General features: G+C 36.2%; 1 protein-coding gene across 1 annotated transcript in view; it reads left to right on the top strand.

Moving 5' to 3' along the window:
- Nucleotides 1–27,500, top strand: part of LOC133653245 (plexin-A1-like) — a 195,125-nt gene that overhangs the window by 10,646 nt on the left and 156,979 nt on the right. Inside the window, exons 2-4 of the mRNA XM_062052325.1 lie at nt 1,514–1,650; nt 8,230–8,386; nt 15,623–15,681. Of these exons, the coding sequence (XP_061908309.1) occupies nt 1,514–1,650; nt 8,230–8,386; nt 15,623–15,681 (353 nt within the window). The remainder of the gene's footprint in view (nt 1–1,513; nt 1,651–8,229; nt 8,387–15,622; nt 15,682–27,500) is intronic.

Below are 27,500 nucleotides of genomic sequence, written 5' to 3'. Positions count from 1 at the left end.
CAAAAGGGACATGGGGGGGGATGATTTTTTTTTAGACATGTATCTCGTGCGCACCAGAAACTATCTCGTTCGCACGAGATACATGTCTATAAAAAAAAAATTTTTTTAAAAATATTATACAATTTTTTATTTTATTTTTTTATATAACTTTATAAATAGTTTCTCGTGCGAATGAGATACATGTCTAAAAAAAATTTAAAAAATTAAATTCCCCCATGTCCCTTTAGGGCAGGGGTCACCAACGTGGTGCCCGCGGGCACCAGGTAGCCCGTAAGGACCAGATGAGTAGCCCGCTGGCCTGTTCTAAAAATAGCTCAAATAGCAGCACTTACCAGTGAGCTGCCTCTATTTTTTAAATTGTATTTATTTACTAGCAAGCTGGTCTCGCTTTGCTCGACATTTTTAATTCTAAGAGAGACAAAACTCAAATAGAATTTGAAAATCCAAGAAAATATTTTAAAGACTTGGTCTTCACTTGTTTAAATAAATGCATACATTTTTTTACTTTGCTTCTTATAACTTTCAGAAAGACAATTTTAGAGAAAAAATACAACCTTAAAAATGATTTTAGGATTTTTAAACACATATACCTTTTTTACCTTTTAAATTCCTTCCTCTTCTTTCCTGACAATTTAAATCAATGTTCAAGCAAATTTATTTTTTTATTGTAAAGAATAATAAATACATTTTGATTTAATTCTTCATTTTAGCTTCTGTTTTTTCGACGAAGAATATTTGTGAAATATTTCTTCAAACTTGTTATGATTAAAATTCAAAAAAAATATTCTGGCAAATCTAGAAAATCAGTAGAATCAAATTTAAATCTTATTTCAAAGTCTTTTGAATTTCTTTTAAAATTTTTGTTCTGGAAAATGTAGAAGAAATAATGATTTGTCTTTGTTAGAAATATAGCTTGGTCCAATTTGTTATATATTCTAACAAAGTGCAAATTGGATTTTAACCCATTTAAAACATGTCATCAAAATTCTAAAATTAATCTTAATCAGGAAAAATTACTAATGATGTTCCATAAATAATTTTTTTAATTTTTTCAAAAAGATTCGAATTAGCTAGTTTTTCTCTTCTTTTTTTCGGTTGAATCTTGAATTTTATAGTCGAAATTGAAGATAAACTATGTTTCAAAATTTAATTGTCATTTTTTTCGTGTTTTCTCCTCTTTTAAACCGTTCAATTAAGTGTAAATATCATTAATTATTAATAATAACATAGAGTTAAAGGTAAATTGAGCAAAATTGGCTATTTCTGGCAATTTATTGAAGTGTGTATCAAACTGGTAGCCCTTCGTATTAATCACTACCCAAGAAGTAGCTCTTGCTTTCAAAAAGGTTGGTGACCCCTGCTTTAGGGGCTCCGTAGAATGATGCAAAAACTGTATAGTAATGTTTTGTTCCACTTTCAGGTGTATTTTGTCACGTCATCATTACCCAAGCAAACGATTGCGATTGTTCAGCCTTAACTTAATGGCCATATTGATGGTTTGTTCCTCCCGCAGGTTCTGGTCACCTCCAGCAGCCAGCCTGCTCTGCTCTATGAAAATGTCCTGGTGAGCGACGGCAGCCCCGTCCTGAAAGACCTGCTCTTCAGCCCCGACCACCAGCACCTGTACACCCTCAGCGATAAACAGGTGAGGTGTGCACGTGAGGCATACACACACACTTTCAGCATGGGGAGAGAGAGAAGTCCTAACATATTGTGAAGAATGTGTATCAAAAAACAAAACAACCTCGCCCAGTGTAGCTAATTACGCACAAACAATGCCGGCATATTCCTGCAAAATAAGCACTTTTCTGCATAAAGTCACTGGAGCATATTGATATTTTAAATTGGATTTTCCTGCCAGTACCACCTTCCCAACAGCACATAAAAGTGCTTATTAAAGGTGCCGTCTGCAGCGTGTTCCCAATACTGCTTTAAAGGGGACTTGGTTTTACCTACTGGTGCCTCTTTTTGTGTATTTTGGGGTCTGCATAAGTCCTGAAAGTTTGAAATCAAACCGTGGAGGCATGGCGGGGATATTTAGACTCGGACTTTGTCATGATCCATAGTCCGGATCATGTTTTCGTTATGTTCTGTTAGATTACCGTAATTTCCGGACTATAAGCCGCACCTGACTATAAGCCGCACCAGCTAAATTTAGGGGAAAATACAGATTTCTCCATATATAAGCCGCACCTGACTATAAGCCGCAGGGTTTTGATGTGTAATTACCGTAGTATATAGGGGTTCCTGCTACCACGGAAGGGATTGTCGGGACAGAGATGACTGTTTGTTAACAATAAATCTTTCAATCATTCAATCAAACTTTCACATCTTTCACATGGCGAGCAGCATTCGTGCAGAGTACAAATAATACAACGCTGCAAAGTAATACAAAGTGCTCGCCTGTACGTTATCAAAACAACCAGCCTACCGGTATATGAAAAGTCAGTCTTTAATCATTGTGTCGTCGTCTTCCTCCTGCGTACTAAAACCACCGAAATCCTCTTCGTCGGTGTCGGAGAAGAACAGGCCGTATATAAGCCGCACCCTTGTATAAGCCGCAGGGACCAGAACGAGGGGGAAAAGTAGCGGATTATAGTCCGGAAATTACGGTAACTTCATACTTCCTGTTTTTTGTGCACTCGTTTGTTTTGGTTGCCATGGTTGCGTATGAATTTTCACCCGCCGCTGGTGTTCGGGACGCTCGCCTGGCTCTAATCAAGAGACACTATTTAACCCTGTAACACCCTTTGTCTTAAAATTACAACGTTACCTTTAACCATCCTTTTTTTTGTTACCACATTTACATAGTCATTGTGTCCTATTGTTCAGTCTCACAAGGCTATTAGATTGTACATTTGTTTATAAGTCATGCCTTCTGGCAATGAACTCACACAACCTCTCAAGGTTTCCTTCGAACAACATTTATTTGTTTCATTGGACTGAATTCATCAGATTCAAGTAAGTAAAATGTATTTTATATTTTTTTTGGTTGTTATACAATGTCTAGAGCAGGGGTCACCAACCTTTTTGAAACCAAGAGCTACTTCTTGGGTAGTGATTAATGCAAAGGGCTACCAGTTTGATACACACTTCAATAAATTGCCAGAAATAGCCAATTTGCTCAAATCACCTTTAACTCTATGTTATTATTAATAATTAATGATATTTGCACTTAATTGAACGGTTTAAAAGAGGAGAAAACACGAAAAAAAATGACAATTAAATTTTGAAACATAGTTTATCTTCAATTTCGACTCTTTAAAATTCAAAATTCAACCGAAAAAAAGGAGAGAAAAACTAGCTAATTCGAATCTTTTTGAAAAAATTAAAAAAAGAATTTATGGAACGTCATTAGTAATTTTTCCTGATTAAGATTAATTTTAGGATTTTGATGACATGTTTTAAATAGGTTAAAATCCAATCTGCACTTTGTTAGAATATATAACAAATTGGACCAAGCTATGTTTCTAACAAAGACAAATCATTGTTTCTTCTAGATTTTCTAGAACAAAAATTTTAAAAGAAATTCAAAATACTTTGAAATAAGATTTAAATTGGATTCTACAGATTTTCTATATTTGCCAGAATATTTTTTTTGAATTTTAATCATAAGTTTGAAGAAATATTTCACAAATATTCTTCTTCGAAAAAACAGAAGCTAAAATGAAGAATTAAATTAAAATGTATTTATTATTCTTTACAATAAAAACAATACATTTACTTGAACATTGATTTAAATTGTCAGGAAAGAAGAGGAAGGCATTTAAAAGGTCAAAAGGTATATGTGTTTAAAAATCCTAAAATCATTTTTAAGGTTGTATTTTTTCTCTAAAATTGTCTTTCTGAAAGTTATAAGAAGCAAAGTAAAAAAAATTATTAATTTATTTAAACAAGTGAAGACCAAGTCTTTAAAATATTTTCTTGGATTTTCAAATTCTATTTGAGTTTTGTCCCTCTTAGAATTAAAAATGTCGGGCAAAGCGAGACCAGCTTGCTAGTAAATAAATAAAATTAAAAAAATAGAGGCAGCTCACTGGTAAGTGCTGCTATTTGAGCTATTTTTAGAACAGGCCAGCGGGTGACTCATCTGGTCCTTACGGGCTACCTGGTGCCCGCGGGCACCCCGTTGGTGACCCCTGGTCTAGAGCATGTACATAAGTAGTTATTGTGGAACAGATGCATCCATTTTCATTTAGAGCTTGTTATATAATTGTTGCAATTATACAACACTGGGTGAATGTGGTAGTAAAAATGCTGGCTTAGTGCAGTGGGCTCAAACAGGTTGTATTCCGTCCGCTACATCACTGCCTGAGCTATTTTCTCTATACATGGATAGTATAATTCTACCCTTGTGTTGTGTTCTGGTCAAATTTGACTGATTTAAAAGTTTCATCTCTAAAAAATGTAGTTAATTCATCAAAGCCCAATGTTGCAATATTACGACATTTCTCTAAGAACATACATAAACCATTTTTTTTTAACTCTTCAATTTCTGCATCAAATGCCTCCTACAACATCTAAAAGGTCAATACTTTTTTTTAGGTTTTTCTATACTTGGGTCTTACAGGGTTAAACCTGCCTTTGCCAGTCAGTCGGCCTGGCGTCATTGTTCGGTTCATGTCTGATTCCAAGTTTCACTCCATGCCTTGTATACGTAAGTTTTTCTTTGTTCATGCCACAGCTAGTAAGTTTTCCTTGTCATAGTTTATGCTAAGTGTTAGTTTAGCTCCAAGTGCGATCAGCGCGTTGTGCCCTCGCCTTGTTTTCCGTTTTTTTGTAGTACTTTTGAGTTTTGAGAAGATTAATAAATATGTTCCTACCCGCACGCCTTGTCCGGAATCGTCCGGTTGCATCCTGGGAGAACAAACCTCGCAGTAAGCTGCGAAAACCGCGTTATGACAGACTTAGACAAACTTTATGATCCTCAAGGGAAATTGTTCCACACAGTAGCTCAGTTACAACGGATGGAAAGGATAAGGATGGAAGGGATAATGCACAAAAAGAGGGCAAAAACAAAAGGTATAAAGTAGACTAAAAATGTACCAAAGTAGCAATGTAACATATATGTAATATTTACATAATATATATACAGTATATAATATATATACGGATACATTATATTTTATATATTATATTATAATATACCGTATTTTTCGGAGTATTAGTCGCTCCGGAGTATAAGTCGCCCTGGCCGAAAATGCATAATAAAGAAGGAAAAAAACATATATAAGTCGCACTGGAGTATAAGTCGCATTATTTGGGGAAATGTATTTGATAAAAGCCAACACCAAGAATAGACATTTGAAAGGCAATTTAAAATATATAAAGAATAGTGAACAACAGGCTTAATAAGTGTAAGTGTAATATTTTAATAAGTGTAATTATAATATATTATATTATATATATATATATATATTATAATATATTTATAAAACAATCTTGCTTTCCTTCATACTTCCTCCAAACGAGCCGAATTTGCACAATTTGTAACGTTTATTTCCCCCCCCCACTGCTGATATAATCATATATGGTATAAACATACCGTATTTTTCGGAGTATAAGTCGAATATGTTCCCCTAGTGTCCAAAAAACTCTACATTTAGTCTTTGTTACTTAGAATATGTTCCCCATACTAAAGTGTTACCAAAAACATATAACTTTGTCTTGAATTTTAAAAATGTTTATTTATTTATTTTCACTAAAGAAGGGTTCGGTAAATGCACATATGAAACTGGTGGGGTCCGGTACCTCCAACAAGGTTAAGAACCACTGATCTAACATAATAGTGAGAGTCCAGTCCATAGTGGATCTAACATAATAGTGAGAGTCCAGTCCATAGTGGATCTAACATAATAGTGAGAGTCCAGTCCATAGTGGATCTAACATAATAGTGAGAGTCCAGTCCATAGTGGATCTAACATAATAGTGAGAGTCCAGTCCATAGTGGATCTAACATAATAGTGAGAGTCCAGTCCATAGTGGATCTAACATAATAGTGAGAGTCCAGTCCATAGTGGATCTAACATAATAGTGAGAGTCCAGTCCATGCCCACTGCTCCCCAAGGGGATGGGACAAATGCAGAGGACAAATTTCACCACATCTAGTGTGTGTGTGACAATCATTGCTACTTTAATCTTAATCTTTAATAGTGGATCTAACATAATAGTGAGAGTCCAGTCCATAGTGGATCTAACATAATAGTGAGAGTCCAGTCCATAGTGGATCTGACATAATAGTGAGAGAGTCCAGTCCATAGTGGATCTAACATAATAGTGTGAGAGTCCAGTCCATAGTGGATCTAACATAATAGTGAGAGTCCAGTCCATAGTGGATCTAACATAATAGTGTGAGAGTCCAGTCCATAGTGGATCTAACATAATAGTGAGAGTCCAGTCCATAGTGGATCTAACATAATAGTGAGAGTCCAGTCCATAGTGGATCTAACATAATAGTGAGAGTCCAGTCCATAGTGGATCTAACATAATAGTGAGAGTCCAGTCCATGCCCACTGCTCCCCAAGGGGATGGGACAAATGCAGAGGACAAATTTCACCACATCTAGTGTGTGTGTGACAATCATTGCTACTTTAATCTTAATCTTTAATAGTGGATCTAACATAATAGTGAGAGTCCAGTCCATAGTGGATCTAACATAATAGTGAGAGTCCAGTCCATAGTGGATCTGACATAATAGTGAGAGAGTCCAGTCCATAGTGGATCTAACATAATAGTGTGAGAGTCCAGTCCATAGTGGATCTAACATAATAGTGAGATTCCAGTCCATAGTGGATCTAACATACTAGTGAGAGTCCAGTCCATAGTGGATCTAACATAATAGTGAGAGTCCAGTCCATAGTGGATCTAACATAATAGTGAGAGAGTCCAGTCCATAGTGGATCTAACATAATAGTGTGAGAGTCCAGTCCATAGTGGATCTAACATAATATTGAGAGTACAGTCCATAGTGGATCTAACATCATTGTGAGAGTCCAGTCCATAGTGGATCTAACATAATAGTGTGAGATTCCAGTCCATAGTGGAGCTAACATAATATAGTGAAAGTCCAGTCCGTAGTGGATCTAACATAATACTGAGAGTCCAGTCCATAGTGGATCTAACATAATACTGAGAGTCCAGTCCATAGTGGATCTAACATAATAGTGTGAGAGTCCAGTCCATAGTGGATCTAACATAATAGTGAGAGAGTCCAGTCCATAGTGGATCTAACATAATAGTGAGAGAGTCCAGTCCATAGTGGATCAAACATAATATTGAGAGTACAGTCCATAGTGGATCTAACATCATTGTGAGAGTCCAGTCCATAGTGGATCTAACATAATAGTGTGAGATTCCAGTCCATGGTGGAGCTAACATAATATAGTGAAAGTCCAGTCCGTAGTGGATCTAACATAATACTGAGAGTCCAGTCCATAGTGGATCTAACATAATACTGAGAGTCCAGTCCATAGTGGATCTAACATAATAGTGTGTGAGTCCAGTCCATAGTGGATCTAACATAATACTGAGAGTCCAGTCCATAGTGGATCTAACATAATAGTGTGAGAGTCCAGTCCATAGTGGAGCTAACATAATATAGTGAAAGTCCAGTCCGTAGTGGATCTAACATAATAGTGAGAGTCCAGTCCATAGTGGATCTAACATAATAGTGTGAGAGTCCAGTCCATAGTGGATCTAACATAATAGTGTGAGAGTCCAGTCCATAGTGGATCTAACATAATAGTGAGAGTCCAGTCCATAGTGGATCTAACATAATATTGAGAGTCCAGTCCATAGTGGAGCGCAGAGATGTCCCCAACCGATGCACAGGCGAGCGGTCCACCCCGGGTCCCGACTCTGGACAGCCAGCACATCATCCATGGCCACCGGACCTGTGCCCCCCCCCCTTCCACAATAATATGACCCGTAATATGAGAATAAATTAAGCATCTTCATATTTGTCCCAATTTGAAGAAAAACAATGCAGTGAGGAGAATAGCTCTCTAAAGCATTGCGGAACACACCAAAACAGGAAGTGGGACAAAAGTAAGAGCCCTTGACGGGAAGAAAGACTAAATTAGGGGAAAAAAAAAACACCAAATCCAAACATGACAGCAAAACTTTAGCACCAATGCTTCAAAACAAACAAAAACACAAAGCAGTCCAAATGAAAAGTGAACATTTCCACAGTGAGTGACTTCCCTGACTGTAGCACTAATTGCACCAAAGCCAATCAGAGCGTAAGCATCAGTCGGTAGCTCAGCAAATCAGTGAGTATGACCTCGTCTTCCTCGCCATCCTCTTCCCTTACCTGCAAGACTCTTATCTCATCAAGGCTAATGACCGCCGTGATAACCTTCAGCGAGACGTAGACAGTAACCGCCTCGTGAGCGCTGTGTAATTTACCAAAGATTAGACATAATTGACTTCCATGTGTCTGGATGAGCGCGGAGAAGAAGTCAAGAGTAATTGATACAAATGGACGGCGTTGGTCCGAGTCTGGGAATTAGGCCTGTCCATCAGGGCTGGAACAGAATTAGAGAGACGCTTACAAAGATACACTATACCCGATTTTTCAGACTATAAGGCGCACTTAAAATCCTTTCATTTTCTCAAAACCCGGTGCGCCTAATGTATGGAATAATTTTGGTTGTGCTTACCGACCTCGAAGCTATTTTATTTGGCACATGGTGTAATGACAAGTGTGACCAGTAGATGGCAGCCACACATAAGAGATACGTGTAGACTGCAATATGACTCAACTAAACAACACCAACATTTTATATGTTCCATTGAAAATATAGAACATCCCACACGGCGCCCAAAAATCTATCAAAATGTTTTAGTAGGACTTTGGTAAGCTATGAAGCCACACCGCTTGATGGATTGTCGGCGCATTAAACATACCAGTATTATTATGGTGTGTGTATAAGGTAAGACATGTTATCTGGCGTTTTGTTTCCCATTATTAGGCAAAAGCAACTTTTCTTACATTCTGGTACCTGCTGATCTGTATTTGGGATCTGCATGAGTCCTGAAAATGTCCGTGACTCCATAGTCAATAAGCTTGAAAATATCTTGAAAATAGAATTAAAATAGACCTGACGAGACCTGCTCATCGGCAGTGCGCGTTATAATCCGATGCGCCCTATGGTCCGGAAAATATGGTACTTTATTAAATCCAGTAGCCATGGATGAAGTGCTGGCTGTCCAGAGTCGGGACCTGGGGTGGACCGCTTGCCTGTGCATCGGTTTGGGACATCTCTGCGCTGCTGACCCGTCTCAGCTCGGGATAGTCTCCTGCTGGCCCCACTATGGACTGGACTCTCACTATTATGTTAGATCCACTATGAACTGGACTCTCACTATTATGTTAGATCCACTATGGACTGGACTCTCACTATTATGTTAGATCCACTATGGACTGGACTCTCACTATTATGTTAGATCCACTATGGACTGGACTCTCACACTATTATGTTAGATCCACTATGGACTGGACTCTCACTATTATGTTAGATCCACTATGAACTGGACTCTCACTATTATGTTAGATCCACTATGGACTGGACTCTCACACTATTATGTTAGATCCACTATGGACTGGACTCTCACTATTATGTTAGATCCACTATGGACTGGAATCTCACTATTATGTTAGATCCACTATGGACTGGACTCTCACTATTATGTTAGATCCACTATGGACTGGACTCTCACTATTATGTTAGATCCACTATGGACTGGACTCTCACTATTATGTTAGATCCACTATGGACTGGACTTTCACAATATTATGCTAGACCCACTCGACGTCCATAGCATCCGGTCTCCCTCAGAGGTCCTCTCCAGGGTTTCTTATAGTCATTCACATTGACATCCCACTGGGTTGTGAGTTTTTCTTTGCCCTTTTGTGGGCTCTGAACCGAGGATGTCGGTGTGGCTTGTGCAGCCCTTTGAGACACTTGTGATTTAGGGCTATATAAATAAACATTGATTGATTGATTAAAATGTTCATGCATACAGTTGGTAGGTATTATATGGAATCACTATCATGTATGGTGTGGTTTTGTTTTTTGGCCTTTTTTGCATGCATTGTTCTAACTGGACATGCCGGTACAGGCAAGGCTTTTTTTATCAGCGACCAAAAGTTGCGAACTTTATCGTCAATGTTCTCTACTAATTCCTTTCAGCAAAAATATGGCAATATCGCGAAATGATCAAGTATGACATAGAATGGATCTGCTATCCCCGTTTAAATAAAAACAATTCATTTCAGTAGGCCTTTAAGAGAAAGAAGGTGTCGCTGAACAAGAGGTAGTCTTCTCCTCTGCTGTAAAATAAGTCTGCTTTGGCATATTTTTCAGAAAAGCCCGTTCTCATCACAATTAAAACTCGCTGTGGTATGAATTCTTCCATACTTGCAAGCGCCATTAATGTATTCCTCGCAATTAGTCTTTTTTTATTTTTTATTTTTTTTAACTCCTCCGCGATTTCCTCCTACGCTGGTCTGTTGTCCTTTTGGGACTTGTATTAAATTAGCGCAACAGCCATCACTTGTCAAAAGGCGACAAATCACAGAAAAGGCGCTGAGAAGTGAGGAGGAGTGCACCAGGCCTGGCCCTAACCAATCTGGCGCCCTAGGCAAGATCTTAGGTGGCGCCCCCCCACATCGGCAGTGAAGTGTATATACTCACAAGAAACCGAATAGCTTTGTCTTTGACCTTTTTTTTTTACTTAAAGAAAGCAAATGAACATATTATATGAGAATGTTATGTTATGATTATTTTCAACCGAATCACAGCAGTGCTCAAATTAAAAAACAGCATTCCCTCTCATGTGATATTGCTTAATTAACATTAATGATGTGCACTTTAACAACTAGGCTTACAACTATACCTAATATATAAAGGGGTGGAAAAGTGACTATTACCTGCAGGGCAAACATTAGCTAACCAGAAGGCAATAACAATGTAAACAGAAAACACCTGCTTAAAAGATCTAATACAAATGTCCCTGAGGAATGTAAGGTGGGAGTACTGTAATTACCTAACGTTACATTATTATTTTCCATAACAATTTAGCCCCCTCCACAATATTAACCCGACGTTAAAACAGAACTAGCTATTTATTGATTAGCAATTGCCGAATCATGTAACATTAGCTTAATGCTAAAAAGCCAGGTTACTATCACATTCTGTAACAGACAAATAATTTCATGTAGGCTAACGTTACCTACCTGCTACCTCTGTCTTTTTCTCGTTTCTCCTCCTCTTTTCTCTTTTTTCTTTCCTGGGCACCTGACAGTTTTGGCCGTTTTGACATCTTGTGTTGATTTTTTGATGTGGTGACGTCCAAAAAGAGTCATGAATGATACGGGAAGGGAGGGGGCGCACCGTGTGGGGGGAGGGGGGGCGTAATGTTGTAACAAATAATATTTCTATTAAATAGGCTTTACTTTGCATTTTTATTAACGTGGGATTATTTTTTGTATTTAGAAATAATAGTACCAACTTTTTCTTTCTTTTTTTTCTTCTCTCCAACATTTGTGGCACTGGCGTGGCGCCCCCTGATGGACGGCGCCCTCAGCATTTGCCTATACGGCCTATGCCACGGGCCGGCCCTGGAGTGCACTGCGTAGCAAGTGACCTGTTGGGCTTCGCCTTTCCAAAAACCCTGCACAAAAAATGAATGAATAATTGAATGAATGAATGAATCGTTCGTACACAGACACACGGTTCGCGCTGAAAGGCGTATTTGGCTCGACCTAAAAGTTTGTAAATGGGACATTTCACAAAAGAGGGGTTTGTAAATCGAGGTTACACAGTAGTCATATGAATATATATATACTTTTTTTTTTTTTATCAATTAAATGTTTTAATCAACATTTTTAATCAAAAAATATTTATGCATTTGATATATTTAAATATACACATTAGGGCTGTCAAAACAATACATTTTCAAATCAATCGTGATTCTTATTTGTAACAATTCTTAATCTATTAAAAAAAAAAAAATCAAAAATGGAATAAATAAATACTTGTTTGTGTTTTTTTTTTATCGTATCTGGTCAGATTGACTTTAGAAAATGAGGTCTGTTTTCAAACAGGCCTCATTTGTGGGGACCTCAGCTCAGTTTGTTTGTCTTCTATAAGCAGCTTAAGCTTGCAATGTTTTAGTTTGATCTGAAATGCCTGGAAAAAAAGCGGAGCTACTTTATTAAACTAGTGTGACTTTTGCTCTTCATGTCTTTTAGAGGAGCATATTTGGTTGTATAAAAATATAGATTACCATCATTTATACTGCTTTCATTTTTATCTGGTCTGCGATCAAATAAATAGTAGCTGAGCCAGAATATCAATATCAGAGGTACAGATGGAGATTTATGCTTTATTTGCTAGTAAGCACAGTATTTGATATTTGCACATCATATCAATACATCACACACACAGAACAAGCACGCATGTCCATCAAAAGCACTGCAATAAATAAATAAAATAAATAAAAAAATATATTAAAAAAACAAATAAAAAAATTAAAAAATAAAATAAATGAATACATTTTTAAAAAAAAATTTAAAAAAATAAATAAAAAAAAATAATAATAAAATTAAAAAAAATAAATAAAAAATAAAATAAAAAATAAAAAATAAAAAAATTAAAAAAAAAAAAATATATATATATATATATATATATATATATATATATATATATATATATAAGGTGCTTTTGATATATCAATAATACATCAGAGGTACAGATAGAGATGTATGCTTTATTTACAAGTAAGCACTGCAATTTTTATACATTTATATATATATATATATATATATATATATATATATATATATATATATATATATATATATATATATATATATATTGCAGTGCTTTTGATGGACATGTGTGCTTGTTCTGTGTGTGTGATTTATTGATATGATGTAAAAATATCAAATACGCACATTAATCACAAACTGTATTGTGTTTTTATTACCTGAACCGTGGATGGTTACTGACACTTTTTTGAAATTTAATTTAAACTATGCATACAAGTAATAACCTTTGATTAATTGTGAATAATCCAAATAATATAATTAATTAGAAATAAAATTCAAGAATTGAAAATAAATTATCTTGTTGAATGTACGATCAATTGTCCTTAACCTTGAATACATTTTTCACGTTTAGCTGTTAGGATTCCAAACTATAGTAACTTTCTTATTAATTATTATTAATAAGTGGAAATGTATTCCAGGACACCTTTTTAAATAAAGTCATTATCGTTATTTATATATATATATATATATATATATATATATATATATATATATATATATATATATATATATATATATATATATATATATATATATATATATATATATATATATATATATATATATATGTATGTATGTATGTAATAAAAACACAATATATTTTGTGATTAATATGCGTAAATACATATATACACAATTAATGCAATGATTTTTGGGGATTCATTGAATGAGTTATTCTGTAACTGTCAAAGCCAATGCGTTATCTATCAATTCCTTTAGCGGGGTTCATTTTTTGACGGGCGATTAACGCGTGTGTGTCCTTTTTTGACCCTCGGGCCGTTCCATAACACGGGAAAATTTGCCAATGAGCCACAAGCGGGAAAATAGTGAGCAGAAATGGACAAAGAAAAAGGCACATTATAGAAAGACCAGGTCCAAGTCGTTCTCTCGACAAGAAGAGACTATTTTTCGCCCAGAGCTGTCTGCTGCTTTAATTGCATTCAGAAAGGTAGAAGGAGCTTCACTTCCGTGTTTAGATTACAGCTAAGGTGCACGAATAACATAACATGTAGATTGCTACTGTGACTGTTTTAGTAAGATGACATAAAAGCTCAGCAGAAATGAAAGACGGTAGACAGGAAGTCAAAAGGGGACATTCAATATTTTAATGTGTGTATGTATAAATGTACACATATATAAAACAAAAGTATACAAATCTGATTATACTCTAAACATGAATAAAAACAGATATAATACAAATATATAAATGAAATAAAATATAAACTTATTATATTCAGGTTTTTAGTGAGTTTATTAGAGCATTTTCCTTATTTTCCTTTTCTTTCATCCCCGCCCAGGCCATCTATCTTCTGTTCCACATTATGTCGTCATTCCTCGATCGTAACAATCAACATGTTGTGTTATTAATGCGTGAAACTGATATTTAAACATGGTGTAGCTCCTTCTCTGAACGCAAGTGCTCCTACAGCAGGAATATGAATTTGACATTTCTACAAAAAGGACTGCAGGTATTTTTTAAATTTTTTTATCCTCATTAAAAGCGTGTTTATGTCCTTTTTGTTGAAAAAAAAAAAAGCATATAAGCAAACTAATTGTCCAGTCGTGGTATTAAAAAGTCGAAAATGGTCTGTCTAGGGAACACTTATTAATGATGAAAAGTCATATTTATTAGCAATATCGCGATTAATTTTGAGTTAACTATGAACAAAATGCGATTAATCGGGATTAGATATTTTAATGTGTGTATGTATACATGTATACATATATAAAACAAAAGTATACAAATCTGATTATACTGTAAACATGAATAAAAACAGATATAATACAAATATATAAATGAAATAAAATATAAACGTGTTATTATATTCAGGTTTTTAGTGTGTTTATTAGAGCATTTTCCTTATTTTCCTTTTCTTTCATCCCCGCCCAGGCCATCTATCTTCTGTTCCACATTATCTCATCATTCCTCATTGCGGAGATGTGACATCACAAACATTTGTCAATGTGCACTTTCGGAAGCGCTGTATCTTTTTTTCTTCTCCCCCCCCACCCCCACCCCCATCCTTTCCTCCTCCTCCTCCTCCTCCTCCTCGTCCTCCTCCTCCTCCTCCATTCCGCCGGGCCTCTCTCCACATTGAATAATAGAAATGCCAAGTGACGAGGGCTCAAACATAAAAAAGCCCATTCCCCAGCTTGACAGAGCAATTTACCTTTCGCCATATTCACTCGCTCACATAATTAAAAGGGGTTGGATTGGACTATCTATGTAGCAGAGGTGACTCTGTACTATACAAACGTGCACACACACACACACACACACACACACACACACACACACACACACACACACACACACACACACACACACACACACACACACACACACACACACACAGTGCTTGCTTTGCTACCAGAGGCAACTTTTTGATTAGCTAATGCAAGATTTACATATGGCTATCTTTGTCTCTCACACACACACACACACATTATCACTTACACTCCACACTTGTTTTATTGGTCATTTCCAGCAAACCCCGAGATACCATATATTTTTTCAGCTCATAAAAAGTGACCTAGGACTTAAATCTTTTTTTTTTTTCTTTTTTTTTTTTACCGCCGCAGTCATTTCGCCATGACATGTTCCAATTGTACAGCCCCAATAAAAGCAGCAGTTTAAACGGGATTTTTGTTTTCATCATCTTTAGTTGATGATGGCGATGATGATACAGGAGTGGTTTCTCCGCACCCCCATTGCATGTTCATATTAATGACATCATCCGAGTGGTGTTCAAGCGGATTACTTACATGTTTTGGTTTCCACTGCAGATGCATGTCATCATCATCATCATCATCATCATCACCAGGCGGGGTTTTGTGCACAGAGGGTAGAGTACATTTAAGGGTAGAGTACTGCAGCAATAATGATGGACATGACACGGCTTGTGCCATGAAAAATACTATTTTATTTTATTTTATTTTATTTATTTACTTTTTTGTCCTGTCCAGCTTCTCAGGCAAATCATATAGTTGATGTAGAAGTGTGGGATACTTCTCTTGTTGCCTTGTTTGTGTTTTAATTTATTAAATGTATTTATAGTATCATTTGTTGCAGCCGGGCAGTAGCAGGAGGGGATAAAAAAGAGAGGAAAAAAAGGAAGAAACGGGGGAATTGTGGGGACAAGAGGGGGATTTTTTTTTTTTTTTTTTTTTTTTTTTTTTTTTTTTAACCTGTAAAGCAGTGGTCCCCAACCTTTTTGTAGCTGGGGACCAGTCAACGCTTGAAAATTTGTCCCACGGACCGGGGGTGGAGGGTTGGCGGGTTTTTTTTTTTTTTTTTTTTTCATAAAGAAATACAATCATGTGTGCTTACGGACTGTATACCTGCAGACTGTATTGATCTATATTGACATACACATACACAATATGTACATATAGTGTTTTTATGTTGATTTAATCAAAAAAAAAAAAAAAAAAAAAAAAATTTTTTTTTTTTTTTTTAATTTCTTGCGCGGCCCGGTGGTTGGGGACCACTGCTGTAAAGCACTTTGGTTCAATTTAAAAGTTGCTTGACTTGACTTGACTTGACAAAAACAACAACAGCTAACACAACAACAACAACAACAATAGAGCAACATCAGCAAATAGGATATGTACAAATATGATGGTAAAAGTGATAGCAAAGAAGCAGTTAGCGAAATAAATAATAATACAGAAATGACAATGAGCATTATTACACTACAAATGGAGCGATACATATACCAATAGAAATATCACTATTGATAATGAATAATACCAATACTAGACCTCTATTAACAACAATACAGTTGTTCAAATGCAATAATACATATGTGTGTACAGCTCTGGTAATGAGTACATGCGCACTCACCTGCACAAATGTACTTCAAAATGCAACAATCAAAATAAATATGACCTTTTTTTGGTTTACATATATAATATGCATTAGTTTGACCATTTAAAATCAACGATAATAAAAAAGGAGATGCTTGGAAATAGCATAAAAATGCCCCACAAACTTGGAAAATGTCATGTCTGTGTGATCATGTTTTGTTTTGGTTATGTTCGGTTTGGTTTTCGGACCCTTTGTGCACTCTTGTTTGTTTTGTTTCCACGACAACCCATTAGTTTTCACCTGTCCTCATGTCACGCACCTGTCTCACGTTTTTGCACTCGCGCACCTGTCACTAATCATGTCACTGTTGTTTAAGCCTGTCTTTTTCTGTTGATCGTCCTGGTGACATTATCCTTACTACCTCTGCTACCTTTCGTTCCAAGCCGTCGTTCCCTGCACGTTTTTTCATGCCGCAGTAAGTGTTGTTTATTTCATGTTTTTAGTTTTTGCCTTTGTGCAAGCTTTTGTTTCATTAGCCCGATTTTTGTACTTCCGCCTTGTGCGCGGTTTTCGTTTGTTCTTTTTGTTAGCGTAAAAATAAACATGTCCTCGCTTTCACGCCTTGCCCGCGCCAACTTTCCTTTGCATTCCGGGAAAACACAACACCCCAAAGTCCCCTTCTTGTCAGAAAAACGCGATTCATAGCGTTACTTTTTGGTGTAACCATCATGAGCGTTCTGTTCTGTTCCGGTATATTTCTTTTATATTTTGAATAATCATCATATTTATGTATTACTAAATTAAAATAGGTATTGATCAATCTTTAAGGTGTGTGTATTTGATTTCAGCTTGCTTTTGACATCTTATTTAGAATTGTGGTTGAAACTTTTACAACCTCGTGTTGCGCTCATGATGGCGTAACCAAACTAGATTTCATTTAATGATCTTATTTTGAATATGTATTCCCTTTTTTACATTTAGTATATTTAAATATTCATTTATGAACATTGAATACATTTCAAATATCAATAAAATGCAATTGCCTTCATCTTATAGGGTAATGTTTAGTTACACCAAGTCATGAGCGTAACACTAAGCTTCATCACTTTGACTTGTAATATCTCTAATTCTGCTGGTGTTTTATGCTTTTTTTCTTTTTGGAACATGTACTATACATATAATACAATAAAGTCCCATATAAAATGATGTTTCTAGCAATACTTTAATTTTGCCTTTGAAAGTAACACTCCAATGTCCATTAGTGGAGCTGTACACATATACGTAATGATAACAAGAGATACAAAAGAAAGCAGAAACATGGAGGGCAAGAAAGAGAAGCAACCTATATTAACCTTGTAGATTGTTATAGCAACAATACGTTTAAAAAATGCTATTTTTAAAGTAAAAGGGATGGGAGGTTAGTATTTCGGTTGACAGATATCAATGAAAAAAAGTACAAAAACTCAATCTTAACTAAATTGTGCACATTTGTAGAACGTGTATTGAAAATGTGTGCTAGTTCTATTTGTAACTACAAAAGTACCTAATGGTGCCTTCACAGATGTGTAAGTTACCCATGCCGTGTGCACTAATACACCCCCCATACCATCACAGGCCTGGACTACAGGCAGGCCAGTCTAGTACCCGCACTCTTTTACTACCTACCTGCTCAGTGGCCTAGTGGTTGGAGTGTCCGCCCTGAGATGGGTAGGTTGTGAGTTCAAACCCCGGCCCAGTCATACCAAAGACTATAAAAATGGGAGCCATTACCTCCCTGCTTGGCACTCAGCATCAAGGCTTGGAATTGGGGGTTAAGAATCACCAAAAATGATTCCCGGGCGCGGCCACCGCTGCTGCTCACTGCTCCCCTCACCTCCCAGGGGGTGATCAAGGGTGATGGGTCGAATGCAGAGAATCATTTCGCCACACCTCGTATTGTGACAATCATTTGTACTTTAACTTTACTTAACTTTAACTATGAAGCCACGTTGTTTTAACACGAGGCTTGGCATCGTCTTGCTGAAATAAGCAGGGGCGTTCATGATAACGTTGCTTGGATGGCAACATATGCTGCTCCAAAACCTGTATGTACCTTTCAGCATTAATGGAGCCTTTACAGATGTGTAACTTACCCATGTCGTGGGCACTAATACACCCCCATACCTTCACAGGTCTGGACTACAGGCAGGCCAGTCTAGTACCCGCACTCTTTTACTACGAAGCCACGCTGTTGTAACACGTGGCTTGGCATTGTCTTGCTGAAATAAGCATATGGTAACGTTGCTTGGATGGCCACATATATTGCTCCAAAGACCTGTATGTACCTTTCAGGATTAGTGGTGTAAGTTACCCATGCCTTGGGCATTTCTACACCCCCATAGCATCAGGTATGGGCTCAGGAACACTTCAGAAAAAAACTGTCAGTAACTACAGTTTGTCGCTACATCTGTAAGTGCAAGTTAAAACTCTACTATGCAAAGCAAAAGCCATTTATCAACAACACCCAGAAACGCCGCCGGCTTCGCTGGGCCCGAGCTCATCTAAGATGGACTGATACAAAGTGGGAAAGTGTTCTGTGGTCTGACGAGTCCACATTTCAAATTGTTATTGGAAACTGTGGACGTCAAAGAGGAAAAGAACCATCCGGAACCATCCGGAACCATCCGGAACCATCCGGACTGTTCTGAAGAGAGCCGACAACCCTAAGTCCACTAATTAGCCCCGGAGGGAAAGGTCACGCCTCCTGGCTCGTAAAAAAAAAAAAAAGGTGACCTCTCGGCAGAATGGAGCTTCACGTCCTCGTCCGTGGGGGACGTTCAGAGCGACATAACGGTCTGAGGACGCACCTTGGTCTTATCGATGTAGTCCCTGGTCAGGAACGTGCGGGGTGAATCAATCAATCAATCAATCAATGTTTATTTATATAGCCCTAAATCACAAGTGTCTCAAAGGGCTGCACAAGCCACAACGACATCCTCGGTTCAGATCCCACATAAGGGCAAGGAAAAACTCACAACCCAGTGGGATGTCAATGTGAATGACTATGAGAAACCTTGGAGAGGACCGCAGATGTGGGTGACCCCCCCCCCCCCCCCCCCTCTAGGGGAGACCGGATGCAATGGACGCCGAGTAGGTCTAGCATAATATTGTGAAAGTCCAGTCCATAGTGGATCTAACATAATAGTGAGAGTCCAGTCCATAGTGGATCTAATATAATAGTGAGAGTCCAGTCCATAGTGGATCTAACATAATAGTGAGAGTCCAGTCCATAGTGGATCTAACATAATAGTGAGAGTCCAGTCCATAGTGGATCGAACATAATAGTGAGAGTCCAGTCCATAGTGGATCTAACATATGTGAGAGTCCAGTCCATAGTGGATCTAACATAATAGTGAGAGTCCAGTCCATAGTGGATCTAACATAATAGTGTGAGAGTCCAGTCCATAGTGGATCTAACATAATAGTGTGAGAGTCCAGTCCATAGTGGATCTAACATAATAGTGTGAGAGTCCAGTCCATAGTGGATCTAACATAATATTGTGAGAGTCCAGTCCATAGTGGATCTAACATAATAGTGAGAGAGTCCAGTCCATAGTGGATATAACATAAAAGTGTGAGAGTCCAGTCCATAGTGGATCTAACATAATAGTGAGAGTCCAGTCCATAGTGGATCTAACATAATAGTGAGAGAGTTTAGTCCATAGTGGATCTAACATAATATTGTGAGAGTCCAGTCCATAGTGGATCTAACATAATATTGTGAGAGTCCAGTCCATAGTGGATCTAACATAATAGTGGGAGAGTCCAGTCCATAGTGGATCTAACAAAGTGAGAGTCCAGTCCATAGTGGATCTAACATAATAGTGTGAGAGTCCAGTCCATAGTGGATCTAACATAATAGTGAGAGTCCAGTCCATAGTGGATCTAACATAATAGTATGAGAGTCCAGTCCATAGTGGATCTAACATAATAGTGAGAGTCCAGTCCATAGTGGATCTAACATAATAGTGAGAGTCCAGTCCATAGTGGATCTAACATAATAGTGTGAGAGTCCAGTCCATAGTGGATCTAACATAATATTGTGAGAGTCCAGTCCATAGTGGATCTAACATAATAGTGGGAGAGTCCAGTCCATAGTGGATCTAACAAAGTGAGAGTCCAGTCCATAGTGGATCTAACATAATAGTGTGAGAGTCCAGTCCATAGTGGATCTAACATAATAGTGAGAGTCCAGTCCATAGTGGATCTAACATAATAGTATGAGAGTCCAGTCCATAGTGGATCTAACATAATAGTGAGAGTCCAGTCCATAGTGGATCTAACATAATAGTGAGAGTCCAGTCCATAGTGGATCTAACATAATAGTGTGAGAGTCCAGTCCATAGTGGATCTAACATAATATTGTGAGAGTCCAGTCCATAGTGGATCTAACATAATAGTGTAAGAGTCCAGTCCATAGTGGATCTAACATCATAGTGTGAGAGTCCAGTCCATAGTGGATCTAACATAATAGTGTGAGAGTCCAGTCCATAGTGGATCTAACATAATAGTGTAAGAGTCCAGTCCATAGTGGATCTAACATCATAGTGTGAGAGTCCAGTCCATAGTGGATCTAACATAATAGTGAGAGAGTTTAGTCCATAGTAGATCTAACATTTTTTTCGTAAGTAGTAAAACCTTAAAATCACATTTTAAGTGCACAGGAAGCCAGTGCAGGTGAGCTAGTATAGGTATATATATATATATATAGGTATATATGTATATAAAGGTGTATACAGTATAGGTATATATATATAGGTATATATGTATATAAAGGTGTATACAGTATATATATATATATATATATATATATATATATATATATATATATATATATATATATATATATATATATATATATATAAAGGTATATACAGTATAGGCGTAAAATGATCAAACTTTCTTGTTTCTGTCAAAAGTCTAGCAGCCACATTTTGTACCAAGTGTAATCTTTTCGACACCTTGCACTTGACTACACATTGACGAGGTTTCCACATCCGACCCGCTCAGCATGGACTGTACTCGGACAGTCAGGAGGCGGACACCACGCCTTCTTCTGGTGGTTGTCCAACTTTGAAGTTGTTGAAAAAGAGTTAACAAAGGCAATAATGAGAGGGAGCAGACATTTACTGGAATTTGCCCTCGGCCTTGCTGGCTAATCAATGTTTATTTTTTTTACTGGCAGAATGGCGCGTTTTAGCTGTTTTCAGCGAGTAAGTTGAGGTTAGAAGAGAAGGTGGCTTAAAGACTCAGCAGTTAAAGCGAATGAGATGACATTTAGGAAGTGTTCTCAACACAAATTAGCAGTTTGCTCTTTTTGACTAAAGTACCCTATTTTTCCGACTATAAAGCGCACTCAAAACTCTTTATTTTCTCAAAAATCCACAGTGTGCCTTATAACCCGGTGCGCCTAATGTAGGGAATAATTATGGTTGTGCTTACCGACCTCGAAGCTATTTTATTTGGTACATGGTGTAATGATAAGTGTGACCAGTAGATGGCAGTCATACATAAGAGATACATGTAGACTGCAATATGATGGCAGTAAACAACAACACAACAACAATGAGGAGGGCAAAATGGCAACTACTGTCAGACACATTATCTGGCGTTTTATTTCACAATATTATGCACAAAACAACGTTTCTTACCTTCTGGTACCTGCTGATCTGTATTTGGGATCTGTATTTATATTATTCACATGTGAATAATATAAATACAGTCTATTACACACCATTATTCACATGTGAATAATATAAATACAGTCTTTATACAGCATCATTAAATGGTCTATTATACAGCATTATTCACATGTGAATAATATAAATACAGTCTAGTATACAGCATTATTCACATGTGAATATTATAAATACAGTCTTTTATACAGCATTATTCACATGTGAATAATATAAATACAGTCTATTATACAACATTATTCACATGTGAATAATATAAATACAGTCTTTTATACAGCATTATACACATGTGAATAATATAAATACAGTCTATTATACAACATTATTCACATGTGAATAATATAAATACAGTCTATTATACAGCATTATTCACATGTGAATAACATAAATACTGTCTTATACAACATTATTCACATGTGAGTAATATAAATACAGTCTATTATACAGCATTATTCACATGTGAATAATATAAATACAGTCTATTATACAGCATTATTCACATGGGAATAACATAAATACGGTCTATTATACAGCATTATTCACATGTGATGAGTATACATACAGTTTATAATACAGCATTATTCACATGTGAATAACATAAATGCAGTCTATTATACAGCATTATTCACATGTGAATAATATAAATACAGTCTATTATACAGCATTATTCACATGCGAATAACATAAATGCAGTCTATTATACAGCATTATTCACATGCGAATAATATAAATACAGTCTATTATACAGAATTATTCACATGTGAAAAACATAAATACAGTCTATTATACAGAATTTTTCACATGTGAATAATATAAATACAGTCTATTATACAGCATTATTCATATGTGTTAATAATATAAATACAGTCTATTATACAACATTATTCACATGCGAATAACATAAATACAGTCTATTATACAGCATTATTCACATGTGAATAACATAAATACAGTCTATTATACAGCATTATTCACATGTGAATAACATAAATACAGTCTATTATACAGCATTATTCACATGGGAATAACATAAATACGGTCTATTATACAGCATTATTCACATGTGATTAATATACATACAGTTTATAATACAGCATTATTCACATGTGAATTAAATAAATACAGTCTATTATACAGCATTATTCACATGTGAATAATATAAATACAGTCTATTATACAGCATTATTCACATGTGAATAATATAAATACAGTCTATTATTCACATGTGAATAACATAAATACAGTCTATTATACAGCATTATTCACATGTGAATAACATAAATACAGTCTATTATACAGCATTATTCACATGTGAATAATATAAATACAGTCTATTATACATTTAAGTACAGTCAAAAAGGAACATATGCATTATACAGTCTGATGGCTGTCGGTATGAAGGAAAGGTGAGAGTGATAATAAATACAGTTATACAGCACAACATTTTATTAAATTTGCTAATACACTAAAGTTGTAAAGTTTTTAGCAACCATGACTAGAGATGTCCGATAATGGCTTTTTTGCCCTTAATTACCGATTCCGATACCAACCGATACCGATATACACAGTCGTGGAATTAACAGGGGGGGTAGGGAGTAGCGGGGGGGGGGTGTATATTGTAGCGTCCCGGAAGAGTTAGTGCTGCAAGGGGTTCCGGGTATTTGTCCTGTTGTGTTTATGTATATAAATCACTACATGGTCTAGGGCCCAAGTATATCACTGATATGCTCCCACTATATACGCCCTCTAGATCACTAAGATCTTCTGAGAGCAATCTGTTAGTGGTTCCAAGAGTAAACTCAAATCAAGGGAGATCATCATTCAGTCACTATGCAACACATAGCTGGAATAAACTTCCTGAAGATGTCAGACTCTCCCCAACTCTCACTACTTTTAAAACTAGACTGAAGACTTTTATGTTCACCTTAGCTTTCAGCTAAATCTTTTAATCTTTTAACTTTTAACGTCTGCACTGTTTTTATTTTTATTGTCTGCATTTTAATTTTGCTTTTATTTTCTTTCATTTCACTTTGTTGTCTGTGAAGCACTTTGAGTCTGCCTTGTGTATGAAAAGCGCTATACAAATAAAGTTGCCTTGCCTTGCCTTGCCTATGTCGTGTTACGGTGCGGATGTTCTCCCGAAATGTGTTAGTCATTCTTGTTCGGTGTGGGTTCACAGTGTGGCGCATATTTGTAACAGTGTTAAATTTGTTTATACGGCCTCCCTCAGTGTGACCTGTATGGCTGTTGACCAAGTATGCCTTGCTTTCACTTGCGTGTGTGAAAAGCCGTAGATATTATGTGACTGGGCCAGCACGCAAAGGCAGTGCCTTTAAGGTCTATTGGCGCTCTGTACTTCTCAATAAGTCCGTGTACGCGGCGGCGTTTGAAAAAGTCATGCATTTTACTTTTTGAAACCGATACCGATAATTTCCGATATTACATTTTAAAGCATTTATCGGCGGATAATATCGTCAGTCCGATCTTATCGGACATCTGTGACCATGACTCATCCTGACCTATAAGGCCGCCCTCCTCAGCACCTGTTAACAGCTACACTAAATAATGGCGGGGATGCTCGTTACTTGAATTTTTGCTTGCAACTCAAAGCACAACAATTAGCCAAGAGACAGCTCTTATCTCAAAACACTCTTAAGTTGAGTTTAAAGAGAAACCCCCCCCCAAGAAACTTTCCTCCAATGGTAGACTGGGATGGACTATTGATGGAGAGGTGCCCTGGACCTGTTTCAACTCTACCTCATCCAGCGTTGTCTTGATCTTTTTGATCCATGGCCTCATTTGCCGTGTACCCCCACCCACCACCCCCCCCCACACACACCCACCACCACCCCCTTTTTCGACCGGGCAAAACACAAGACGGATGGAAGCAAAACAGAAAGACTAACAGAGGAGAAGGTGAGAAGAAATGGCAGCAAATGGATTCTAGCAATCAGGGAGAAGCCATTCTTTTATATCCTCCTAAGAGCCAGCGTCTTCTGCAGTGGACATTTGGGCTGGTTATTTTTTACTTTTTAAAATTTTTACAAGAGAAAAACATGTGCGGCTTATAATCGAGAAATTACGGTCCTTTTTTTTTTTTTTTTTTCAAAAAAAGACTCAGTAGTGTATTTAAATATATACTGTATACCAGGGGTCACCAACGCGGTGCCCGCGGGCACCAGGTAGCCCGTAAGGACCAGATGAGTAGCCCGCCGGCCTGTTCTAAAAATAGCTCAAATAGCAGCACTTACCAGTGAGCTGCCTCTATTTTTTAAATTGTATTTATTTACTAGCAAGCTGGTCTCGCTTTGCCCGACATTTTTAATTCTAAGAGAGACAAAACTCAAATAGAATTTGAAAATCCAAGAAAATATTTTAAAGACTTGGATAACAAATTGGACCACTTGTTTAAATAAATTCATTAATTTTTTTACTTTGCTTCTTATAACTTTCAGAAAGACAATTTTAGAGATAAAATATTATTAATTATTTTAGGATTTTTAAACACATATACCTTTTTACCTTTTAAATTGCTTCCTCTTCTTTCCTGACAATTTAAATCAATGTTCAAGTAAATTTATTTTTTTTATTGTAAAGAATAATAAATACATTTTAATTTAATTCTTCATTTTAGCTTCTGTTTTTTCGACAAAGAATATTTGTGAAATATTTTTTTCAAACTTATGATTAAAATTCAAAAAAAATATTCTGGCAAATCTAGAAAAGCCGTAGAATCTAATTTAAATCTTATTTCAAGGACTTTTGAATTTATTTTAAAATTTTTGTTCTGGAAAATCTAGAAGAAATAATGATGTGTCTGTTGGAAATATAGCTTGGTCCAATTTGTTATATATTCTAACAAAGTGCAGATTGGATTTTAACCTATTTAAAACATGTCATAAAAATTCTAAAATTAATCTTAATCAGAAAAATTACTAATGATGTTCCATAAATTATTTTTTTATTTTTTCAAAAAGACTCGAATCAGCTAGTTTTTCTCTTCTTTTTTTCGTTTGAATTTTGAATTTTAAAGAGTCGAAATTGAAGATAAACTGTTTCAAAATGTAATTGACATTTTTTTTGTGTTTTCTCCTCTTTTAAACCGTTCAATTAAGTGTAAATATCATTAATTATTAATAATAACATAGAGTTAAAGGTAAATTGAGCAAATGGGCTATTTTTGGCAATTTATTGAAGTGTGTATCAAACTGGTAGCCCTTCGCATTAATCACTACCCAAGAAGTAGCTCTTGCTTTCAAAAAGGTTGGTGACCCCTGATGTATACAGTCGCGATCAAAAGTGTACATACACTTGTAAAGAACATCATGTCATGGCGGTCTTGAATTTCCAATCATTTCTACAACTCTTATTTTTTTGTGATGTAGTGATTGGAGCACATACTTGTTGGTCACAAAAAACATTCATGAAGTTTGCTTCTTTTATGAATTTATTATGGGTCTACTGAAAATGTGAGCAAATCTGCTGGGCTGTTCTGCTGGTCTAGGGTACACTTATTAATAGAGGTGTCCGATAATATCGGCCTGCCGATATTATCGGACGATATATGCGTTAAAATGTAATATCTGAAATTATCGGTATCGTTTTTTTAATTATCGGTATCGTTTTTTTATTTTTTTTTATTTTTTTTAATTAAATCCACATAAAAAACACAAGATACACTTACAATTAGTGCACCAACCCAAAAAACCTCCCTCCCCCATTCACACTCATTCACACAAAAGGGTTGTTTCTTTCTGTTATTAATATTCTGCTTCCTACATTATATATCAATATATATCAATACAGTCTGCAAGGGATACAGTCCGTAAGCACACATGATTGTGCGTGCTGCTGCTCCACTAATAGTACTAACCTTTAACAGTTAATTTTACAAATTTTCATTAATTACTAGTTTCTATGTAACTGTTTTTATATTGTTGTACTTTCTTTTTTATTCAAGAAAATGTTTTTAATTTATTTATCTTATTTTACTAATTTTTAAAAAAAGTACCTTATCTTCACCATACCTGGTTGTCCAAATTAGGCATAATAATGTGTTAATTCCACGACTGCATATATCAGTTGATATCGGTATCGGTTGATATCGGTATCGGTAATT

The sequence above is a fragment of the Entelurus aequoreus genome, linkage group LG07 (assembly GCF_033978785.1).
Source record: "Entelurus aequoreus isolate RoL-2023_Sb linkage group LG07, RoL_Eaeq_v1.1, whole genome shotgun sequence".
In the NCBI taxonomy this organism is placed as follows: Eukaryota; Metazoa; Chordata; class Actinopteri; order Syngnathiformes; family Syngnathidae; genus Entelurus; species Entelurus aequoreus.
Note: the sequence above shows the minus strand (reverse complement) of the source record. Positions and strands in the feature narration are given on the sequence as shown.